Here is a 19,449-nt window from a genome sequence, read left to right as displayed (position 1 = left end):
TCTGACTCGTATTCAGAAACGGGATAAAGATGTAGCGCCCTGAGGTCACCAAACCGTGGCTAGCTGTTGACGAAGCCAACCGCTCGCCGGTCGTTTGAGAGCAATTGGCCCGACGTTAGTCGGTTATGTTCCAAAATTTTAAACTTCTGATCTTAATTGGCAACAGCATGCTAGCAGAGCTCAAAAGTATCCAAAATTGGTTTGATTTTTCCCATTTCTAGTCAATGAGAAGCCCTAATGAAATCATTTGAAGGTCTTTTTTGACGCTTTTCCACTTGTTCAAGCAGTCTACAATCCAGACTTTTGGCAAACATAGGCTACAAAAGAATTTGTCTTCGACTGGCGTTCAAAATTAATTCGTCCGGAGTTTGTCGGTTATGTTAAGAAATTTTTTTCACTTTAGACTGCGTTCGCTGAGCAAGCTATTATTGGCCTGCTCTTGATTTTTATTTCTCGTCAAGATCTTGCTCCGAGCATAAGACGTCATGCTCACTTCAAATCAGCTTTTGTTCTTTCATAGATGCATTTTTGGACTGAAATGCTGTGTGACGTCACGCGCATATTTAACGAGCTTTCTTCCTCGTGAACAGTTTTTGGTCACACTTTACTAACCTTCTCAAAAGGATTCTGTCTGTGAATTTGAGTTTTGCTTTCTTTAATTAGAGGAGAAGAAGTCAATTGAGGATATCTAACTTGAATTGAAGGTAATTTGAGGGCATTTTTACAGTAGATAAACTAAATCAGTTAGACATCACAATTTGTATAAAAACGCTCTCCAAATTTTTTTACGTCTTAGAAGCTATCGCAGCAATTTTTTGGTAATCTGCCTCCATTTTTCCTGAAGTTTGCGTGACTTTGTTGAATGTCAAGTTCTGTATACGGCTCAGTTTTATGAATACTAAATTTTAAACAAGCGTTAATTGGGGACCTTGGTGATAGTCGATTTGCAGTTAGAAAAACTGTTGCTGTGACTCCGATGTTTGAATTAGATTTTGTGTAGCAATGGTTTTTGTGATTTTGCTCTACCAAAGTCTTTCAAAATTTGTAGGGTTGTAAGCTTTTTCGATAATATTGCGACTTTTTGGTTTTTAAAATGTCAAACAAAACATTGATTTTCTGAATTATGGGAGAAAATGAGGAAACATTCTATATATTGGGTAATGTACAATTGATTTTTGCGAGAGCAGCACGGGGCTTTTTTACGGAGTATGACCTGCTCTAGCTCAATTACTGTTGTGGAGTCGTTTGCTTATTCCTCGCTAGTGAGTGTTTTTAGCTTGTTTGCGATGCAATTGTTTGATAATATCTTATTTATTCACCAAAAGGCTTTGAAATTAGTATAGGGAAATTGTCATCTTTGAGTAAGTAAACTGGGTATGTCGAGCTTTCTGTTTTTCTTTTAATCAGCAGTTGGTTTTTGTCAGATAAGTTTAATAATTATGGAATCAGTAATTTCGATCTGGTCTGTTTGCTTTTAGTCTATACGCGTTCGTCTAGGTGTTATATGCCTTATGAACGGGCGAAGAATTTCCTGAGATTGTTTAATTTTTTTTTGTTTAGCTGGTTTGAGTTTTTTTTCAGATGTCTTCCCTAGGAGCGGATTGATCATACACGACTAACGTAAGAAAGTTTGTGTTTCTATACAAACTAGTGTCATTTAGGTAACAAAATCGTCTTGAAGAACAGTGTGTCAATAACTGAGTTGTGTCAATACATTACTCATGTTTTGTTTCCTTTTCTAACATACGGCATTCGTTCTTAATGTTAGCTCTTGAAATTTTGTTTTAACTTTTGAAATTTTATTTTTGACCTCTGCTTTTCTATGACGGACTTTATACGTTTCCGGATGCCACCTTGTATTGATTCTTTCCAAAATTATTGATTAAATCGGAAATTAGAGCTTGAATTTTCTCCGTTCTCGTGGTATGTACAAATTTCAGCCAATAATTGTTCGCCAATCAATGGTATGACTCTGTTTTGTGTAGTATTAGCAAAAGCATTTTGTGATGCAAATCACAATTTTTATTTGACGTGCTAAATTACAGCCCAGGTATATCAAACATGCATTGAATATTTTAATAAGCCCAAGCTATTAAGTGAAAACCAATTAGGCTTACTTTTCTGGCAATTTTTCAATTTGAATTATTTACGTTTTCTGATTTAGTCGACAGAAAATTAAGACTTGTGTCAAAAAGTTTAGACAAAAATTGGGAACTGAACTTTATTTTTGCAAAGTTCTTGCTTGCGTGCAATCATTGCCAGCTGATGCAAGGCAATTAGAGAAGGGTGCCCTAATTAAGTAAGATAGCATTTCAGAATGAGTAATGTCTAGTGATGGCGGAGACATAGCAGTTGAAACTCTGAGCGCGACCAACGCCCATCATAATCTTTTCCCTTCACAGCATTCAGACACTGCCTCAGATATCGTAGAACCTCAAAATGATTCCAAAGAGCAGAACCCTTTTAACGAGAAACAGGATGCTCTAACATTCGACGATAACAGTAACCCATGCTCTGAAAATGCGCATGTTCAACCTAATTTACAATCAAAACAGGGTGGAAGTAGTTGGGACCCATTCTCAAAAAATTTAAATGTACCAAGTATAAGTTCCGCTGATCTGGAAATAACGAAAGATGCGATAACCCCTCAGACAATTCCTCAAAATATGGATGGTGCTGTAAATGATGACGATGATTTTGCAGACTTTGATAATTTTGTAGATCACAATTCAACCTCTCTCGTTGCGGATAAACCTTTTGAAGCTTCAACTAATAAAGCAAAAACAGAAACTGAAAACCCAAACATGACGTCAGTGCAACAAGGTGAGTATGATAGTGACAACCACGAAAAGTTGAGCTGTCCAGATACGGCGGATCGTTTTGATTCAGGTGAACGCGCTGCTTCTGGCGATGATTTCGCTGACTTTTCAGGTTTCGAAGAAGCTAACATCAATGCCCAAATTGAATCAGTGCAGTCTTGCGATGTGGAAATACCTTATTCCGAGCCGCATAACAATGAATTAAGTAACGTTAATTGCAGCGACACGCCATTAGGGGAGTCTAATCACTGTACTAAAGGAAGTTGTGAAAAATCAGAAAAATCTAATAGTGGTTATACAGCGTTTGAACAGGGCAACTATGGTGCAGATATCGAAGATACAAATGAACAAAAAAGTGATTGGGCAGACTTTGGGGCATTGGCTTTGAATTGCAATCACAATGACCTCCAAAGCAACGAGAGGGCTGAAAGTACCGAAAAGTCTTCCGATTCATCAGAAAATTTTATTCAAATTCAACCTCAAGTTTCTGTGTCAGAAAGTAAAAGTTGTGATTTTGATCAATACAAACAAAGTATGGATAGCCATTTGGATAGAAATGAGGAAAACATACCTCATGGTCATTTTGAAAATGATGACGATGTTCCGCCGAGCGGAGATCAGGCTGTGGGAGTTAAAACGTTTAGAGAAACTACACCTGAGGAAAGGTTTCATGACAATGATCCGTCTGACAGTTTAAAGAAAGACAAAAGCACTGCACCAACCATAGAACAATCAAGACATTCTGACCATTTCGATGGGACAAAATTTTCACAATTTGATCAAGCAAATTTGGAAGGCCAGAGCATTGAGTTAGAATCCAATTTGCAGACCAATAAATTAGATGTGGATGAAAATAGCAAGGCACATGTGAACAGTCAAGAACGAGTTATTTCAGACGCACTAGAATCCGAGAGTAATTGGGCGTTTTTTGGGACTGAAGATGCAGCGCAAAACAACCATGAATTTGATGATGATACAGGTTTTGCAGATTTTGCAAACTTTGATACTTTTGGTCAATCTGTGCAACAAGACCAAGAAGTTTCCTATTCAAATTCAGAAAGTCCACAAAAAGGCAATGGGGATCCCTTCTCTCAATTTCCTTCTCATGATCAAGGAAACGAGGATGATTTTGACGATTTTGAAGCATTTTCAGAGCAACAGTCTATGGACTTCGCAGATCACGTTGGAAACGTCCACGAAGGAATAGGACCGAATTTCAACCATTCAAACGATTTTCCAGAAAGAGTTAACGATGCCAGACATTCAACCGAGCCAGTTGGCTGGAATAGAGCTAGCCCTATGCCAGAAGTTTTTCGTGGGTTCCATAGCATATCAGAAATGCTTGCTGACGTTGATTGCAGAACTGAACAAGATGTGGCGAATGAGGAAGTTGTGACTGAAGATCCACTGTTAATACAGGACTTTTTTGTCTCAATGTCCATCGCTTCTGACGTATCGAAAGAACTCAAGTTAGTGATATCTTTTTCTAGTTAATTAATAGCCGCCTCAGCTTCTCGGTCGGCTATTATAGCGCTCCTATTTTTTTAACAATTCAAATAATTTGAATTGTATTGGGGCGCTGTATTTGGCTCAAAGAGGAGTATCGGAAAACTCATTTTTTAAATTAATTTTATTGGAGTGTGAAATTTGAAGCAGGAAATGAACCACGTGGAAAAATTTGGAGTGATTTTGTTGCTGAACAAAATGAAGACTGCAGCGAAAAGAGAGTGGGTTCTTGTTAATATCGCTGTTTTCTAGAGGGTGAGAAATTGAGGTGTGAATAAATAAATTCTGTAAGCAAGCGAAAATTTTTGTTCACGTGCGGCATTTTATAAAATTGCGTTTTTTTCAATTTTTTGTTTAAGAGGATTGTTTATGATCTTGATTTGATTTTAGGCTGGTTTTGGTAGTGGTTTGAAGGTTTCTGGAAATTCATATGAGTTTTCTCTTAATTCGGAGGTTTTTCATTTATTTTGATGATTTTTGGGCTAATTTTTGCTATTTTGACGATTTTTTTTTGTTTTACTGACTCAAATGGGTATTGAAATGACCCCTATTACTTAATCAATTTTTAGATAACAAGTGGTCTCAGTTTTGTGGATATGAAGCACTCTTTTGTTGAGAAATAAGACAAAAAAGGCGAAAATTGAAACTATTTTTTTGCAGTTTTTCGTTTTTTTTCTGTTTACTAGACAAGTTTCTTAGCCTATTATGATTTGCCTATTGTTTAGCGAGCATCTGTATACCCTGTTGGCTGAAAGGAATTTTTCTTTGGATTTGTGTGCTGTGTTAATATTTAAAATTTTATTAACTTTTTCCTTTTTTTTAGTCCAAGTTGTTTGTAAGAGCTTATCTTTTTTCATGATTTGGCTCCAAGTATTTTTAAGAAATTCCCATAAGTGGTTTTAGTATGTACTAGTTGTTTTGATAAAGTAGTTTTGGCAGAGATAGTTATTTCGGGATCTCAATTTATGACAAAATTTGATCAGTTTTTTTTAATCATATTTAACAGATGTGATTTTCTTGTTTTCACTTTTTTTGTTTTATGGTTTTGTTTAAGTGGATCTCCTCTTCGAGTCGTTTCCGGAATTCTTTCGGCTATGTTTTTTTTAAGATCTGTTCAGACATTTTCATAATTTTTGAAGTCAAATTGGAGTAGTGATTTTGGTCACAACGAAACAGGAAGTAGAGCGAAAAAGCGAGTAAATTTGCGGCGTGACATTTTTTCACTCTAATTCAAAAGTTGAGTGAGAAAAGGTGTTTGAACAAAAATTCGCTTTCTGGCTAGTGGTTATTTTGTTCACATGCGGCAATTTCACTCTGATTTTCACTTTTTTTCTACCTTAGTTTACACATTAGTTCACAGCTTGTTCAACATTTTGCTTGAAATCTTTTTGACTTCTCTAGGCTTGTTTCACTCTTCTCTTATTGTGCTCAAAGTGTTTTTAAACAGCAGTTGCTCAGCAAAGCAATTCAAAATGAACAGAGTCAGTATTAAAAAATGAAATCAAATAGAAACTGGATAAACCCATAAAGCCGGATTTTAGATGCCCGTCACTCGAATTTTGTTCAGTTACCATCTTTAATGCTTATTGGTATGGATACTAGGCCCTGTGTCGTCTTACTACGAAACATGAGTATGTTCAGCTCCAAAATCAGATCAAACTGGTTTGCACTTTAGCATTTTTTGTACGAAATTTTTTTTTTCACTAGTTTTTTCTCTACTTTGAATCCCAATCTTGGTTATGGGAATCAACGGCGGCTATTTTTCGGCAATCTGCCGGGTAAGTTTGAAAGTGTTCTATTTGATTATTGAAAACAAGTTAGCACTGTTCTGTGCATTGCGAAGAAATTTCAAACTGTACCTCAAACAGCCTTCAGAACTCCAAAAGCTCGAAAAATCTTTATCTAAAATTTTGATGTGTTAGCTGGCAAGAAGGAGGATAAGTATAATTTAACGAACGGCAGAGTATTTTTCAAGAAAACAGCTCAAGACTTTGAAGCTTTCAAAATGTGTGTAAATTGAGAGCCCGATAAATGGACCACGGATTACCTAATACAAGGAAGAATTAAGATTTTCTAAAGAACGGCGGCTAAGTGTGTGTAAATGTGTAAATATTTTCGGAAATATAATGAAGTCTTTGATTTACTCTGAAAAAATCCATTATCTTGTAATTTTTTGACGTGCGTACCAAAAAACTAATCAAATCGCAATTGATGATCTATTCTGTTGAATCTCGACACTACCGTACGTTATTACTTATGTAAGGTGTTTATTTGCTGCTATTATTTTATATTCATTAACTTGCAAGGTATTTTTCAACTTCCATGTAATTTATTTCAAACGATCATTAGTATCGAATTAAAGACTTAGAAAATGTGATGTACGCTCTTTGATTGCTTAACTGCTGCAAAAATTAGCAATAATTAAGTTCTGCAATTCTCTTATTGTTTCGACCCACTTTATTGGGGGAGGAACTATATACTCAACTGGGTTTTTTTTTGTCAGTAAGTTTTCACCGATCGATATATTCATCGTATGGGGTGGTGAATTGTATCATTAGAAAGTTTGTCTAATGTATAATTTCAATTAAAGAGTTGTTGAATTGCCCTTTTTCGAGGAGTTACGGAAGTTCAAAGTCTTGTGAACGTTAGCCGAACTTCTGTTGTTTTGTCCACATTTCTCGTAATTTTCGCTTAAATTTTAATCAGTTGCTAAAATGTGAAAAAATTGTTCACGATGGTCTAATTGGTTATACCTTTGAAGATAGAAGAGAGTTGGTGGATTGTTTGAACCAACTGTTTTGGCTAAGTTTCCAGCTAAACTTTGAAATTTCTGCTTTCCTTTTTTTCATTAAAATTGGCATCAAATATGCCTATTTGGCCAACTTTGTCCGGTTTGATTGGTAGTGCAGATATAAAATCCGCTGACACAATCTTTGTTAACTTAGATACGGGCATTTTGTACCTCCGGTTCCCCAGAAAGTTTTCGGGAAATATTATAATGCATAATTTTTAATCTTATGATTTTCATTTGCAAAAACACTGTTACGCAATGTTTCAGAACAATTGCATTTTTAACAGTCGGGCAACGATAACAACGCAAGTTCTGGTCTCACCGTTTTTTGCAGGGAAGAAGGATTCAGACTGTTTTTTTGGGTCTGTCCTTTTTAAAGTAGTTTTCGTACAAGAGTTCAATGAATGAAAATGTGTTTTTAATAAAGCTCGTTGATTTTATGGCTCCAACAAACTTTTTCCTAAATTTTTAATGAGTTGTTGAGTTTAGTCAGCATTTAATGTTCTTTTTTAAGTCGTATGACAGGGTCTAGTTAATCTAATGGATATTTGGTATCGAGGGGGCAATTAAAGAAAGTTTCTACTGCTATTGGATTTTTGGTAATATATATCGATAAGTACCCAAAATGCATCCTTTTGATATATTGACTTTACCTCAAATTAGCAATTTTGGTAACATTTGGAGCATTTTTGAGTTAAATTGAGGAGCAAAAGCAGTAACCTTTTTGGACCATTTATGAAATTTATTCAGATTGTGATGGCGCTGTATATTTTGAAATTACGTTGCCTTTATTTTTATGCTTGTTACAGACCAGAATGAATTAAAATCGAACCTCAATTATTGACACGCCAGATTTGAGTGCAAATGAAGAATCATACATGATAATACCAGCGAAAAGCATGTTTTTGGCTTCAACGCCGTTTGAGTAAAATTGTTTGATTTTGAGTTCTGCTTGCCTTCGTTTTTTGTAGTCCGTTGACTTACTCTCAGTAACATATCCAATTGGCATCCTAAGCAGTAAAAAGTTTTTCTATTTACCTTTTTTATTAAAATCTGGCGGTTGTTATGTCTTACCGTTTTAAGAAAATTTTGAAGAGAATAGTGGTTTTTTAATTTGGCCAATCTCATTCTTATTTCTGCCAGCTTTTAGTTTTCAAAACTGTTTTTGCAAATTTCTTGACAATTTCCAATTTTTGATGTTCTTTTTGCTGTCTTCTCTGAGCATCACATTAATAGCCCTTTAAGGACAAGTTGTATATCACATTAATTGGCGTTGAAGGAAGGCGCAATTGAATAATTGAGCATTTTTAGTGAGAAGAATGTGATTTTATAGGCTTCGACACCGTTTCCTCGCAAAATTGAATTGACCTTTTGATTTTTGCCTTCATATGTTTTTTGTAGTCTTATGACATTCTGGGTACTGACAGGTGTCAATGATTTTGTTTGAAGTTATAAATCAAGCCATTGACCGATTTCAGTAATTTCATTAATTTTAAAAAAATAGACAATGAGTTTTGGTCGCAAGTAATGATTTGATTTTATTTATTTTTTATTTGTCTTGTCTCATAATCTCCTTTATGACAGGTATCATTGGCCCTCTAATGTGTTCTGTTTCATTTGTGTAGTGGTTTGAGCTCAAAGCGATTTTTAAAATGGGTACATCTGTTATTTTCGAACAATAAGCGATTTTTGGAATGTTTTTCTATCTGTTCGGCATTTGGTGGACAATCAAGTCAAAAACGTGTTTGTGCGGACTCAAAATATTATGTGCGAATGCACATTTCCAGCCTCCTTGTTCTTGAAAGTGCTCAAGTTCAAAAGTGGGAGACGTTGTTATCGGCGTGTTATCTCAAATTTGATAATACTTTTAATGAAAAAGGAAAGCGGTGGAAAGTAGTTTCGTAAATTTTGTTGAAAACCCCAGAATGTTAAATGTTATCAAATTTTTAATGATGAAACGCCAATTTGTCAACGCGCTTCCTAAGGTGACCGCTTTTAAAATGCATTAATATAGTAAAAACTAGTTACTAGAATACAAAGTTGGTAAATGTACTCAGAAATAAAATACCGGTAGTATTTTCCTTTGAAATTTAGCTTGTCTAATTTTATTATTTTTTGAATGCGATCGAAAAGTGATAGAGAATCCATCAGATGGTACTGGAGAGGTGTGAAAGAAATTACATCCACGGGTATTTTTTACTCATTTGATCTCAAATGTAAACGTAGTTTGCCAATAGTAGTAAGAAAACAGAAGCATAATTCTATAAGGTTTTATATAATTATCTGAGTGCAACTTCGTTTCTTGTTAGCGTTTTTGTTTTTACTATCGGTAATGAGCTCCAATTTGCTCTGTGTGTGAACAATCGTAAATTAGCTTATATAAAGAAACAAATTTTTTAAGAGTATACAACTGGCAGAAAGCTTTTAGTATCAATAGACTGGGTTTTAAGCTGAGTTCTGATAATTCAGCTTTGTTTTTTCGTTTTCTGTCTCTAGTTTTTTTATGGGTGTCGAATTTATGCCAATAATTTGTCAAGCGAGTAATTATCCCTTTTAAAAGAATTGAAAAATTTATTTGTTTGCAGTTCTTGATTGTTCCTCCTTCAGCCTCCGCAACTTCAATTAAACGCCGTGGAAAGTTCCTGATTGCTGATTTAATATCCAACTGTTCCCCCACTTTGAAAGCAATTTTTAGGCCTTCAAAATTGGTTTCAAAAAATTTCCTCATTAGTTCCGCTGACCCATGATTGCCCATACATTCAATCGATCAATATTGTTTTCTAAAACCTTCTCCTGATTCAGATGCGCCAGTTGTCGTTATATTGCATTTAAGTGAGTTGATTTGATGGTAGGAATTGCCTTGTCCTTGGGGATAGTAATCCATTTTCGTCCCAGAAATGTAATTCCGTTGTGTGCTAAAAAGTCCTGTACCACTCTAAACCTTAACGGTGCGGATAATTTGGAAAATTTTGACCAATCCGATTCTTTTCCCCCGATAATTTGATGTGTCGTTGCATATTTCGAAAAATTAGTTCAGTACTCGCTAAATTCAGGCAATAATACCTACATTGAGCAGTGTGTAATATTGAAACCATGTGTTTTAGTGAGGAAGTGGAGTCAATGTGGACTTTGTTGGCTGACTTGTCGAATAGTGCCAGTCTGGTACTGGATGTACCCAATTGCATCCTCAATTCACAGCTCCTATCCAGTCTGGGAGTCGATGTCAACAACACTGTGAGTGTCTAATTTTTCAAGTTCGGTCATTGAGTATAAATAACTTGGTGATTCATAACCGACTTCTAGTTGGTAAATCAAAATGCAAAAGAAAGTTCGGTTTCGTGATAAAATTGATTAAATTTAAATATGATTTTGGCTCTAAATATATCACTGTTGTCGCTTACGTTCTTTTTACGTATTTTGTTGCCTAACTTGTGGTTTTTTCAGAAAAAATATTTCTCTACTGTTGATATGTTTATCACATTTTGTGTTGTACATGAGATGCTGCTTGAATGTTTTTCACGTAACGAAGTGCTCTCAAACTAATTTTCTAGCAGTTATATTAGTCTCGCTTTAAATGCAATTTCTCGCCTGCCCGATTTAGACCTCAATTTCGCTGTTCATAAAAATCAACAATGAAGGTAGACTTAATCACCAATTTGGAAAGCTGATCAAGCAAGAAGTCATTATTTCGCTGTCTCGTTGAAATCAAGCTGTCAAAATGGTAAAAAAATGAGCAATCAACTGAGTAAACTTCTTGGAAAAATTTCTTGGAAGCATTTTTTCTTGGACGACCATTTTTCCCGAGAAAAAGGAATTTGCTTTTGAAAGATAACTTTTTGCAACAAGATTTTTGATAAGGTCTAAAATTGATTCAATGAAAAGAAATAATTTCATATTTTGCTCATTTTTTTATACCATAAAGAGTATTTTTGAGAGTGCCACAATAGTGCCTGCTGACAACTTCTGCGATCCTTTGCTCGTACGATGATATCAAACGATTATTGGAGATTATTTAAAAACAATTATTGAAGATGAAACGTCAAAAATTCTTAATAAAGAGTTATCGAAAAATTGGATGCCAGAATTGGATGCGAATTGATTGCAATTTGGAACGAGAACTCGTTTTGTTTGATGAGTGAGCAGGCAGAGAGTAAAGAACTAGAAATAGAAAAACAATAAAAATTTCTTTCGAATTATGTGAAATTGCAATGTAACTATAAATTTCAATTATTCTCTGAGTTTTGAACAGCGATATTGAGGTATAACCAAGTTATAGTATAGTTCTAGGAAGCCTTCGGCTATTTGAGCTCAACCTGGGGCGCAAGCGACCCAGGCTTTGAGCTCTAATTGTCTAAGGCTTACCAGAACCATACTCTTATCTTGTGTCTGACGCTTTAAACTTTTCGTCCTCAAAAACGCGATGAACAGGTAAAGCCCGGAGGGCAAAAAGTGACGGAACAGCTTTTAGGGCATTATGTATTGCTAGTACATTTGTGATTCAGCGAAACTGTTGAAGAGACACAATTTCGTGTTGTGACAGATGGTTCCTGGAGTTTGAACCCCCACCCTAAGTCTAAAGTGCTCTAAACTTAGTGCACTTAAAATCATTTAAGTGGTTGGTAAAAGGCTATAATACCTTCTTTGGTGTGGATATAATTAAAGCGAAACTTACTCAACGGATACTACAGATTTCAGTCGAGTAAGTTTATGATTTCCAAAACATCAAATATCTGCGAAAAAGCTGCTGTATGTTTGCCTCATTTTTTCCATTTATATGTTGTTAGAAAACGTTGCGTGCCGAAGATATTGCTCAGTCAAAAGTGAAATAACTGGGTGTTGGTGGCACGCGCTGAGAGATTCTCAAATGAGATATTTTGATATAGCAATATAGTTGTTGTTTCATTGGGTCACCGTGCTGCTAACTGCTGTATGTTTCAGCTGTCCACGGTGAAGCAAAACTTGCCAAAGTACGCAGCTCAATTGGTTAGTAAAATTATGATGAATTCGAATACCAAATTATTTCTTATTCTATTACATAAAAGCGTTACAGTCTGCGTTAAAATCTGCGTTACAGTCCTGCTGCTATTGGAATTGACTTTGCCTGTTAGCCATTGATTGAGAAGATTTTTATTTCTTTAAGTACCATATGTTAACTCCCTTATGTTTACTACCATATTCACGACCGTGTTCCGTTATAGTACATGTCAATATTTTGTATGAATGTGTTCTAAGACTGCATGAGGCTGTATCATGATTAAACATAAGGTTACCAAGTCGAGGCACGTCAACTACTAGTTGACTGCGATTCGTTTTGTGGCTTTTTCAGTGCAATTCTTGATAATGTAATTTTTGAACATTAATCTTAACAACATGTAAAACAGGTTCAGCCTAATTTAAGTCTTCCCATTGTATGTGTCTGCTTTGAAGGAACTTTTTAGGGCTTGCTTCAACCTATGAAGAGTGGAGAAATGAAAAATGAGCAAGACTCAATGAGTGCAACTGTGGGTTCGTCTGGAATCAAATCAGCATCTAATTCCCAGAGGAACCAAAATATGATGGCAGGAAGTTCTCCCACAGTAAGTTACATCTCTTGCTTACTTGTGATAAACATGAAAATAAATATTTAATGTTTCTTGAATTTCCTAAAAGTTCGCAGTTCCGAGAAAATAAATCTTGTTCGAATTTCGTCACAAAAGATCGTTTTGATTGGTTTCGTCAAAACGATGAGTACCTAGTAAGTAGCACTGAAAATTTAGAAAGCTTTATTAATAGCCGCCCTCATCAGCCGGCTATTATAGCGCTCCTATTTTTTTACAATTCAAAGAATTTGAATTGTATTGGGGGCGCTGTCTTTTTTACGACTCGAAGAGGAGTATTGGAGAAGTCCTTTTTTTGAATCAAATATAATGGAGTGAATTTTGAAGCGGGAAATGAAACACGTGAAAAAAATTGGAGTGATTTTGGTGCTGAACAAAAGTGAAGAGCGGAGCGAAAAGAGAGTGGTTTTTGTTCATATCGCTGTTTTCTAGAGAGCGAGAAATTGAGGTGTGAAAAAAAATTCTGTAAGCAAGCGAAATTTTTTGTTCACGTGCGGCATTTTAAAGCAGTTTTTTTTAATTTTTTTGGTTAAGAGATTTGGTTGTGGTTTTGTTAATAGCCGCCCTCATCTTCTCAGCCGGCTATTATAGCGCTCCTATTTTTTTTTTTTTTACTTCGTCGAATAAAAAAATGTTTCGCTTTACCTCATTTTGCCGCCTTTTCAACATTTTGCGTGAAATCTTTTTGACTCTCTAGGCTAGTTTCTCTCTTCTCTCCTTCTGCTAAAAGTGATTTTGAACATCAGTTGCTCAGCAAAGCAATTCAAAATGAACAGAGTCAGTATAAAAAATTGAAGTCAGAAATAATTGGGATAAAGCCCAATTTTAGATGCCCGCTATTTGAACGTCGGTCCTATAAGTATTAGTAACCTCTCTCTAATGCTTATTGTTATTGATAGTAGCCCCTGTAGCCTCTCTCTAAGAAACAGAAGTATGTTCAACTACGAAATGCCATCAAAATAAATCGGACTTAAAAAAATGTTTTTGTACAAAAATCTTTTTTTTTTTTCAATATCTTCTGTTTTTTCAATCCCAATAATGCTTATTGGAATCAACGGCGGCTATTTTCCGGCAATCTGCCGGGTATGTTTTCAATTTTAGGCTGGTTTTGGTAGTGGTTTGAAGGTTTCTGGAAATTCGTACGAAATTTATGCTAATTCGGAGGTTTTTCATGTATTTCGCTGATTTTTGGGCTAGTTTTTGCGATTTTTTAACGATAGTTTTGTTTTACTGGCTCAAATGGGTATTGAAAAGACCTCCCTTTACTTGAGCGAGTTTTTTATAACAATTGGGTGCACTTTTGTGGATTTCAATTATTTTTTGTTGAGAAATATGACAAAAAAAATGGCAAAAATCGGGACTATTTTTCTCAATTTTTTGCAGTTTTTCGTTTTTTTTTCTGTTTTTAGACAAGTTTGTTAATGTATTATGACTTGCTGATTATTTTGCGACCAACTGAAAACCTTTTTGGCTAAAAGGAATTTTTCTTTGGATTTTTATGCTTTTGTAATATTAAAAAATTTATTAACTTTTTCCAGTTTTTTATTGTAAGTTGTTATTTCATAATTTGGCCTCAAGTATTTTCAAAGATTTCATAAGTGGTTTTAGTACGTAATAATTGCCTTGATGAAGTAATTTTGTCGGAGATAGTTATTTTGGGGATCTCAATTTACAACAAAATTTGATCAGATTTTTTATCAATTTTCAAGATTTGATTTTTGTTTTCTTTTTTGTTTTGTTTTGATTCAAGATAATCATAATTTAGTGGAGTCACGTTTTTTTCTGATGAGAAGTTGGATGGCGTTGAAATGGATTTCCACTTCGAGTCATTTCCGGAATTCTTCCGGCTATGTTTTTAAGATCTGTTCACACATTTTCATCATTTTTGAAGTCAATTTGGAGTAGTGATTTTGGTCACGCCGAAACAGGAAATGGAGCGAAAAAGCGAGTGGTTTTGCGGCGTAAAATTCGGTGCTCTAATTTTAAAGTAGAGTAAGGAAACGGTGTTGAAAAAAATTTGCTTTCTGATTTCTGGTTTTTTGTTCACATGCGGCATTTTGACATTGATTATTTCTGTTTTTCAATTTTTTTATAGGATTATTTTTAAATGGTTTTCCGGAGCCATTTATAGTTCTTTCTAGGTGTAGGTTTTTTCTGAGCCAATGAAAATTCTTTGAATTGTAGGTCAGGACTTGACGTGCTATGTTTTATTGTTTCGCCGTCTGACGCTCTTTTTTCATTTTACATTTGCTCACACAGCCAAGCTGAAAAAGTCAAATTCACCAAATGATTTCCTCCCCTCTCTAACGGTATTTGTGCGCGTGCGCATGACGTCATTTTTCACTGTTTTCAGCCAAAGTTTTTAGGATATTTATTTGCCTGATAAAATTTTAATCATACGTGACCTCACTCAATACCTCACTCAATACCTCATACCTCACTCAATAAAATGACTTTTGCACTTTAAAGCCTAAGTTTAATTTGAATTAGTTTAAGGAACTAGTCAAAGGAACTCATATGTGCAATAAAGGTCCCTAATTAAAAGATTTCTGCGGATTGAATATTAACAAACTCTTAGTTTATCGCTGAATGTTTTTACTTATGAGGGGGCGTCGATAACTTTTCGGCTTATATCTGTATCTGTCTCTATCACTTATAGGACACGCAAGTCTATTTATTTCGCAGCTATTCCGGTAGTCTGCCGTCTATGTTGTTTGCAATCATTTGTGCCTTTTTTGTTGCATTATCTGGTGTACCTGGTATCAGATTGATGTCTTAAATACCTGTCAAACCATACAAAATGTGGTTAAAATATTGCGAAGAGCTTTAATTGATTCATCCGAGTTCTTTGCTTGCGGTGTTCATCAGATAATCTATGTTCTGTTGCAAATTTTTCGGGATTTAATTATATAAATTTTACTTAGTTTTAATTGTCAAATTTTCATAGTGACTATTTTATAACGTTTCTCAACTTAACGAGGCAATAAGTTATTTTAAAATTTTTGAAGTGAACTGCTTGGAAGATATTGAGGTGAGTTATTTTTGTTTTTCAAATTTAAAATCCTCTGGATATCGAGTGAGCGGCGATTAAATTGTTTTTGAAGCGTTGTTATGGTTGAGCGAAATTATGACCATTATTATCAAAATTTGATACCTGCGAACCGATAAATTTTTCGGGAATGTAGTTTGAGATAATTACTAATTGCTCGCAAATTAAGTTTGTAGAAATGGTATTAGACCAGTCATCTTTTTAATGCGAACGAAGTTTGAGAGCAAATTACTTTGTAGCAATTGTATTAGTCCTGTGGTTTTTTAATGCAATTTTATGCATGATTAATTTTTTGTCTGACCCTTAACATTTTGTCCCTACAAACGGGATGAATAGGCAAAGCACAGAGGGCTTTAGGTTCCTGGGCAAATCAATAAAGTTCTTACAAAAACAATTGGTCAGAGCCATAAAAAACCATGAGCCTAATTCTGAAACCATGATTTTGGCTTTAAATATATCACTGATGTCGCTTACGATCTTTTTACTTATTTTTTTACCTAACTTGTGGTTTTGTCAGAAAAAAATATTTCTCTACTGTTGATATGTTTATCACATTTTGTGTTGTACATGAGATGCTGCTTGAATGTTTTTCACGTAACGAAGTGCTCTTAAACTAATTTTCTAGCAGTTATGTTAGTCTCGCTTTAAATGCAATTTCTCGCCTGCCCGATTTAGACCTTAATTTCGCTGTTCATAAAAATCAACAATGAAGGTAGACTTAATCACCAATTTGGAAAGCTGATCAAGCAAGAAGTCATTATTTCGCTGTCTCGTTGAAATCAAGCTGTCAAAATGGTAAAAAAAATGAGCAATCAACTGAGTAAACTTCTTGGAAAAATTTCTTGGAAGCATTTTTTCTTGGACGACCATTTTTCCCGAGAAAAAGGAATTTGCCTTTGAAAGATAATCAAAGGGGATAGTTAAAAATAGGCAACCGTCACAAAAAACTTTTTGCAACAAGATTTTTGATAAGGTCTAAAATTGATTCAATGAAAGGAAATAATTTCATATTTTGCTCATTTTTTTTATACCATAAAGAGTATTTTTGAGAGTGCCACAATAGTGCCTGTTGAATACTTCGTCGATCCTTTGCTCGTACGATAATATCAAACGATTATTGGAGATTATTTAAAAACAATTATTGAAGATGAAACGTCAAAAATTCTTAAAGAGTTATCGAAAAATTGGATGCCAGAATTGGATGCGAATTGATTGCAATTTGGAACGAGAACTCGTTTTGTTTGATGAGTGAGCAGGAAGGGAGTAAAGAACTAGAAATAGAAAAGCAATAAAATTTCTTTCGAAATATGTAAAATTGCAATGTTACTATAAATTTCAATTATTCTCTGAGTTTTGAACAGCGATATTAAGGTATAACCAAGTTATAGTATAGTTCTAGGAAGCCTTCGGCTATTTGAGCTCAACCTGGGGCGCAAGCGACCCAGGCTTTGAGCTCTAATTGTCTAAGGCTTACCAGAACCATACTCTTATCTTGTGTCTGACGCTTTAAACTTTTCGTCCTCAAAAACGCGATGAACAGGTAAAGCCCGGAAGGCAAAAAGTGACGGAACAGCTTTTAGGGCATTATGTATTGCTAGTACATTTGTGATTCAGCGAAACTGTTGAAGAGACACAATTTCGTGTTGTGACAGATGGTTCCTGGAGTTTGAACCCCCACCCTAAGTCTAAAGTGCTCTAAATTTAGTGCACTTAAAATCATTTAAGTGGTTGGTAAAAGGCTATAATACCTTCTTTGGTGTGGATATAATTAAAGCGAAACTTACTCAACGGATACTACAGATTTCAGTCGAGTAAGTTTGTGATTTCCAAAACATCAAATATCTGCGAAAAAGCTGCTGTATGTTTGCCTCATTTTTTCCATTTATATGTTGTTAGAAAACGCTGCGTGCCGAAGATATTGCTCAGTCAAAAGTGAAATAACTGGGTGTTGGTGGCACGCGCTGAGAGATTCTCAAATGAGATATTTTGATATAGCAATATAGTTGTTGTTTCATTGGGTCACCGTGCTGCTAACTGCTGTATGTTTCAGCTGTCCACGGTGAAGCAAAACTTGCCAAAGTACGCAGCTCAATTGGTTAGTAAACTTATGATGAATTCGAATACCAAATTATTTCTTATTCTATTACATAAAAGCGTTACAGTCTGCGTTAAAATCTGCGTTACAGTCCTGCTGCTATTGGAATTGACTTTGCCTGTTAGCCATTGATTGAGAAGATTTTTATTTCTTTAAGTACCATATGTTAACTCCCTTATGTTTACTACCATATTCACGACCGTGTTCCGTTATAGTACATGTCAATATTTTGTATGAATGTGTTCTAAGACTGCATGAGGCTGTATCATGATTAAACATAAGGTTCCCAAGTCGAGGCACGTCAACTACTAGTTGACTGCGATTCGTTTTGTGGCTTTTTCAGTGCAATTCTTGATAATGTAATTTTTGAACATTAATCTTAACAACATGTAAAACAGGTTCAGCCTAATTTAAGTCTTCCCATTGTATGTGTCTGCTTTGAAGGAACTTTTTAGGGCTTGCTTCAACCTATGAAGAGTGGAGAAATGAAAAATGAGCAAGACTCCCACAGTAAGTTAGATCTCTTGCTTACTTGTAATAAACATGAAATTAAATATTTAATATTTCTTGAATTTCCCAAAAGTTCGCAATTCCGAGAAACTAAGTTATTTTCGAATTTCGTCACAAAAGATCGTTTTGATTGGTTTCGTCAAAACGATGAGTACCTAGTAAGTAGCACTGAAAATTTAGAAAGCTTTATTAATAGCCGCCCTCATCAGCCGGCTATTATAGCGCTCCTATTTTTTTTACAATTCAAAGAATTTGAATTGTATTGGGGGCGCTGTCTTTTTTACGACTCAAAGAGGAGTATTGGAGAAGTCCTTTTTTTGAATCAAATATATTGGAGTGAATTTTGAAGCGGGAAATGAAACACGTGAAAAAAATTGGAGTGATTTTGGTGCTGGACAAAAGTGAAGAGCGGAGCGAAAAGAGAGTGGTTTTTGTTCATACCGCTGTTTTCTAGAGAGCGAGAAATTGAGGTGTGAAAAAAAATTCTGTAAGCAAGCGAAATTTTTTGTTCACGTGCGGCATTTTAAAGCAGTTATTTCAATTTTTTTGGTTAAGAGGTTTGGTTGTGATTTTGTTTCAATTTTAGGCTGGTTTTGGTAGTGGTTTGAAGGTTTCTGGAAATTCGTACCAAATTTATGCTAATTCGGAGGTTTTTCATGTATTTCGCTGATTTTTGGGCTAGTTTTTGCGATTTTTTAACGATAGTTTTGTTTTACTGGCTCAAATGGGTATTGAAAAGACCTCCCTTTACTTGAGCGGGTTTTTTATAACAATTGGGTGCACTTTTGTGGATTTCAATTATTTTTTGTTGAGAAATATGACAAAAAAAATGGCAAAAGTCGGGACTATTTTTCTCAATTTTTTGCAGTTTTTCTTTTTTTTTCTTCTGTTTTTTAGACAAGTTTGTTAATGTATTATGACTTGATGATTATTTTGCGACCAACTGAAAACTTTTTTGGCTAAAGGGAATTTTACTTTGGATTTTTATGCTTTTGTAATATTAAAAAATTTATTAACTTTTTCCAGTTTTTTAGTGTAAGTTATTTCATAATTTGGCCTCAAGTATTTTCAAAGATTTCATA

The 19,449-nt window shown here is 34.9% G+C and overlaps 1 protein-coding gene and 1 long non-coding RNA gene across 4 annotated transcripts in view; both read left to right on the top strand.

Moving 5' to 3' along the window:
* Positions 1-2,285: 2,285 nt before the first annotated feature.
* The window catches only part of LOC142336045 (uncharacterized), a 44,729-nt gene continuing 27,565 nt past the window's right edge, over positions 2,286-19,449 (top strand). For 2 of the 3 annotated variants that reach the window (XM_075384539.1, XM_075384540.1), the window contains exons 1-4: positions 2,286-4,288; positions 10,221-10,350; positions 12,055-12,099; positions 12,555-12,692. In XM_075384539.1, coding sequence (XP_075240654.1) covers positions 2,325-4,288; positions 10,221-10,350; positions 12,055-12,099; positions 12,555-12,692 — 2,277 coding nt within the window. In that variant the 5' untranslated portion in view covers positions 2,286-2,324. The remainder of the gene's footprint in view (positions 4,289-10,220; positions 10,351-12,054; positions 12,100-12,554; positions 12,693-19,449) is intronic. The other variant, XM_075384538.1, reaches the window with a different exon arrangement.
* Positions 10,409-11,354, top strand: LOC142336048 (uncharacterized). Its single transcript, XR_012758884.1, has 2 exons — positions 10,409-10,837; positions 11,039-11,354. It is a non-coding gene; the product is annotated as an uncharacterized LOC142336048 (long non-coding RNA).

Source organism: Convolutriloba macropyga, chromosome 3 (assembly GCF_964194025.1).
Source record: "Convolutriloba macropyga chromosome 3, txConMacr16.3, whole genome shotgun sequence".
NCBI lineage: Eukaryota > Metazoa > Xenacoelomorpha > Acoela > Convolutidae > Convolutriloba > Convolutriloba macropyga.
This window is presented reverse-complemented; position numbering and strand designations above follow the sequence as displayed.